The 5,174-nt window shown below is 44.3% G+C and overlaps 1 protein-coding gene across 2 annotated transcripts in view; it reads right to left on the bottom strand.

Annotated features, from left to right (window-relative positions):
* Window positions 1–2,984, bottom strand: part of LOC102192844 (extracellular sulfatase Sulf-2-like) — a 21,035-nt gene extending 18,051 nt beyond the window's left edge. For both annotated transcript variants that reach the window (XM_005748217.2, XM_005748216.2), the window contains exons 1-3: window positions 2,889–2,984; window positions 2,245–2,320; window positions 29–157 (exon numbers count right to left, since the gene is read on the bottom strand). In XM_005748217.2, coding sequence (XP_005748274.1) covers window positions 29–157; window positions 2,245–2,320; window positions 2,889–2,979 — 296 coding nt within the window. In that variant the 5' untranslated portion in view covers window positions 2,980–2,984. The remainder of the gene's footprint in view (window positions 1–28; window positions 158–2,244; window positions 2,321–2,888) is intronic.
* Between the last annotated feature and the right edge of the window lie 2,190 nt (window positions 2,985–5,174).

The raw sequence follows: 5,174 nt of genomic DNA, 5'->3' as shown, positions 1-5,174 counted from the left end.
GTGTGTGTGTGTGTGTGTGTGTGTGTACCTGTTGGCAGGTTTGTCTGTGTCCAGCAGACTCATTATCGACTTTCCGTCCATATCTGGAGGCGTGTCGACGCCAGCGATGTCCAGGATGGTCGGAGCCAGATCGATGTTTAGGACCATGTGAGGGTTACTGACACAAACATGCAAACAGAGTATGAGCGCTTATTTTATTATATATGTGTGTGCCTGTTTTAGCTTCATGCTGTCATAACGAAATCCGAAAAAGAAACTGTTAATAAGACTTTAATAAATGTCTCCTTTTTACCAAAACAGGGCTTCAATTTTCATGTGACATTCATTAAATGTGACATGTGGCTTTATTGCAGCTGTGCACACACACACACACACACACACACACACACACACACACACACACACACACACACACACACACACACTTTCGTTTTGCTATCTTAGTGAGGACATCTCATTGACATAATGCTAGCTGCTTAAGCTAACCATCTAAAATCAGTGCCTAACCTTCAGCTTAAACCCAAACACAGCCTAAATGTAACTCTGACACTAAAACCACATTTTCATCCTCAAAATGTCTTCAAATTCATGGGGACGGGCATTGTGTCCTCATAAGTGACTATTGGTCCCCACAAGCATGCCAATTTTTCTGTCCTCACAAAGATATCTAAACATGTACACACACACACACACAAAGTCAGATCTTCTTAAATTACTACAAAGGGCTCATTTATTTGACGAGCCCTCCTCCTCCTATGCCACGCCTCTTTTACAAACTGTAGGTAACAACGCTTCCTGAAAGACACAGGAGATAAGGGGCAAAAATTTGTTTTTTGTTATACCTCAAAACCTTTTTAGTGAAATCTTCCACCATGAAAACGGTGTTTGCTGCCACAGCAGAACACCAGAAGATTTAAAAAAATACACATAATGGAAAATGTTAAAAAAGGACAAATTACTCGTCCCATCTTGCTTTGTACTGATATTTTAAAAGTGAATTGCTGAAGGCAAAACAGACCCGAGAGCTTCTACAGACTTCTGTTGGGTTTGGAGAGCGGGGGGAAAGTTCACGGGGACATTTATTGTGAAGTATTGCAAACAAAGTGTTTTTTATCTCAATAACGTCTGCTCCAAAGAAGGGAAAGAAACTCTTGCCCTGAACCCGTGATCATCTCGTGGAACCGCTCTGACTGTGGTAATTCAATTTGACACACACAAACGCACACAGTAGCACACTCTGAAGAAAACAGTGCTGTCACATTTTTCATGGATACGATCTTTCTGCTGCTTCACGTCTCCACAGATTCTTCATATTTTTGGTTCTGAGATTTTTTAAAGCAGCCTGTACGCTCGTGGTGGAGACCAAAACCAGCAGGTTTTTGTACATGCTCCATCAGCTTCTCTTCCCTTGCATCCACCATGTGGTGCTGAGCACTGAGGGTTTGTTTGCTTCTCGAAACAGGAACAGGAATTTAAAAAAGGAACGACTCCAATGAAGCAGAGACGTTGCTGATAGCTGAGCCTTGTTGGTTAAGGCTTATTTTTCTTTTCTGTACATTTAATTGGGCTGCAAAAAACATGCATTTTAATTACTGATTGCATTATTATTTATTCAGTAAATTAATTAACTGCTTGGCCTAAAAATACCCTGCAAAGTGCCTTTTTTAATCAACTGCCAACAACAGAGACCCGCAGGACCATCAATATATGTATTATTTGACGAGATGCTCTTTAAAAACAAATTGCTAGAATTGGATCATACAAGTCCGTGTGCTGGGACATGATGGCGTGTGCCACAGTTTGAGTGGCTGGTAATGATTCATTACCTGAAAATGACTGTTTGGTGTGTGGATGGAGAGCCAGCTCTCATCACCAGATTTCTACCTGAATATCAGTCTGACAAAAAAGCTGATGTTTGCTTGTAAATGTGCACATGCAGGTGGTCAGGAAGGGTCCACAGGTGCATGTGAAGGTGACCTCGGGCCTCAGTGAGCCCCTGACATGCAGGTTGCATGGGGAAAATGTGACTTTCCTAACCAGCTAGCATGTGGGAGGTGGAGTCTGTGAAAATAGAGGGGGGTGCACTAAAACCCTTCTTGCGATTGCTGTGGTCATGAGCAGGCGGCCACAGCTGTCCGTGTTTTTTTTATGGACTGAACAAAGTAACGTTTAAAGTTATTACTGAGTTCAGAGGATCGGCGGCGCCTTTGTGCAGTGAATTGTTGTTGAGGTGTGTGTGCTTACATGCTGCCCTGCTCCACGTTAGGTCCTCTGATGTAGAACGGGACTCTGATGTCAAACTCGTACGGCATAGATTTACCTGGAGACACACACACACACACACACACACACACACACACGGTATTAATGCTGTCGTTTGTAGCTGAGGTGGTGACACTGAAGCTCGCACACACAGATGTGTTTTGCTGTCACGTTCTGACGTTATCTTCATGCTCAGCACAGTTTTCTGATGATCAAACACAAAACATTTGTTCCTTTAAACTCAAACATTTTATTATCTTGGATTCTTCAGATGTTCTTTACGTGCATCTGAAATTCTGTTTGCTGTTCAGTCCGTACTCACAAAGAGCGATTGTCCAATTTCCAGACTCTTAGAATTTGTGCTGTTTCGCTGTTTATTTTGTACATAATGCTGTTTCATCTGCTGGAGAAGGGTTCTTAAAATGAGTCTGGCACACATCTCACAGTGTTCCTCCCTGCACTGCAGCTGTTTTCCTACTAAAAAAAATCTAATCCTTTAAATCACAAATCAGGATGTTTCCAGATGATAATCAAGTTTAATCAGTTATAAAAATAATCACAAATTCTTTCTTCCATCGGCAGAAAAAGAATCAGGCAGACACAAGAACCTTATTCTCTGTTCGTACCTTTAACGAGGCCGAACTGGCCGATGTGGTAGCCGTGATCTGACGTGTAGATGATGTAGGTGTTTTCCAACTCGCCCGTCTCCACCAGCATGTTATACAGCTGAGAAACAAACAACACCATTTCAGTCTGTGGCTTAAAAAAACGGAGTGATTTTGCACACTGGTCATCTTTTATCTGTTCACACTTCCACCAAACTTGACTCACTTTTGTGAGTGTGGACGCTTCCTCTCTTTGCTCTTTAAATGCTTTGCTTCTTTTATTGATTTTTATGCTGATTTATTCCCTTTTTTCCCGTATGAGCTTACCTGCGATAGCTTCTGGACACTTATAGATCATTAGGACTAAAGCGTTTTTAACAGAAACAGCAACATTTTATGGTTACCTTGTCCTCAGTGCTCCGTGTGTCTGTGGCCTAGACACAGCTGAAGCCTGATTACAGCATCTGGGCACCGAGCAGCCTCAATAACCTGGAAAGGTGCTAACCGCTAGGCTAACTATCAACAAGATGCCTTCCCTCTCCACAGATGACTACCACAGCCTCCTGCAGAAGATTGCAGTACTGGAGACAAAAATTCATCGCTTAGAAGTAAACGTGGAGGTAAATGGACTGTGTGGAAATGAAACAACCTTGCCTTTGATTCAAAACAATGGCGATGAGCAAGCTAGTACACAGCTAAGGAGCACAGATAACATGACCAAGAAAGTAGACTCTGTGCATTATTATAAATCCTCAAGCGATAATCCCCCCTTGGACTGTCTTGGTGCAAAACCAAGACATAAATCATGTCTCCTGGAAGGGGGAGGACGTATCACAGGCAGGGCACAGCGAGCTGAAATCTCTGAAACCGACTGGCCTTCACTTCCTACGAGACAGAAGCTCTTCTACCCCTGTATACGGGAGGAAACAGGACTGGACAACCGTGAATAGGAAGGTTAACAGCAAACCTCCAAAACAACTGAATGTGAAACTGCACAACAGATTTGCTCCACTATCAAAGGACCCTGGATCCATATCGGACAACCATCCATCTAAAAGTAGCGAAGTAAGGCCTGAAAATCCACGGGGAAAGCTAAAGGCTAGGCCTGAAACGCTGATTGTGGGTGACTCTGCCGTAAAGGATGTACAAAGGATGTGCGGTAAGAACACTAAAGTCCTCTGCTTCCCTAAGGATATGGTCAACAACCTGAAGGAGAGAATTCTTCAAATTGCAGATGAATATCCAACTGTGACAAACATTGTTCTGCATACAGGGTCAAACGATGTGTCCAAACAACAGTCGGAGGTTCTGAAACGGGACTTTACTGGATTATTAAATACTGTAAACTCTCTGAATGCAGCTGTATTCATCAGTGGACCTGTACCGCCGGTCAGAGGAGGAGACGAGAGATTCAGCAGGTTGTTTGCACTGAATAAATGGCTTATATCAGCATGTACGGGCGACCGTGGCTCAGGGGGTTGGGAAGCATATCTGTAACCAGAAGGTCGCCGGTTCGATCCCCGGGCTCTCTGTCCTGGTCGTTGTTATAACAACTGTAGCTTGCCTCCACCAATGTAAGAATGAATAGTGGAATTGTAAAGCGCTTTGGGTGCCTTGAAAAGCGCTATATAAATGCAATCCATTACTATTATGTACTGACCACTCAGTGCATTTTATCAACAACAGGCATCTGTTTAAAGCAAATGGATTTAATTTTAACAAGTCAGGGGTGAAACTGTTCACCTCCAACTTGTTTTATTCCATACGTCATCCATCTGTGCTTGGTGCCAAGGCTGAGATAAACGAGGAGTTATCTCATAAAGAGGAACAAACAGTACTCCAAGAACAGACAAAGCCCAGCAGAAACCTTGAGGAGGAGCCTCATCTGCCCCCACCTGGGAAGAGCCTCAGAAAGGAGAGACATCTGAGGCATCTGAGGAAGAGCCTCAGAAAGGAGAGACATCTGAGGCAAGAAGAGGGGTCCCTATTTGCCTCCAACTCTCTCAACAACACCAACGACCAGGACCAGGGACCACGATCTTCCCCAGTCCCCCAAACCCCTGACAGGCCATCACCCTCCTCCCCCTCCCTTTCTCCCTCCTCGCCACACCTGAAATTCACTGAGGACATGATGGAGCGGGTCAATGCTGGGCTCAGATCTACCCCCCGGCCCAATCCCTTTTTGTTCCCTATAAACCCCCCACCAGAGCAGCCAAAGGTTCGCCATTGAGCCCCGCCCTCAACAGAGCAATCGAAGTCACATTGCCCAGCCTCGCCCCCCTTAGTTCCTCCTTACCACCTTCATGC

Source organism: Pundamilia nyererei, unplaced genomic scaffold (genome assembly GCF_000239375.1).
Source record: "Pundamilia nyererei isolate P.nyererei 1_Seehausen unplaced genomic scaffold, PunNye1.0 scaffold00216, whole genome shotgun sequence".
In the NCBI taxonomy this organism is placed as follows: domain Eukaryota; kingdom Metazoa; phylum Chordata; class Actinopteri; order Cichliformes; family Cichlidae; genus Pundamilia; species Pundamilia nyererei.
This window is presented reverse-complemented; position numbering and strand designations above follow the sequence as displayed.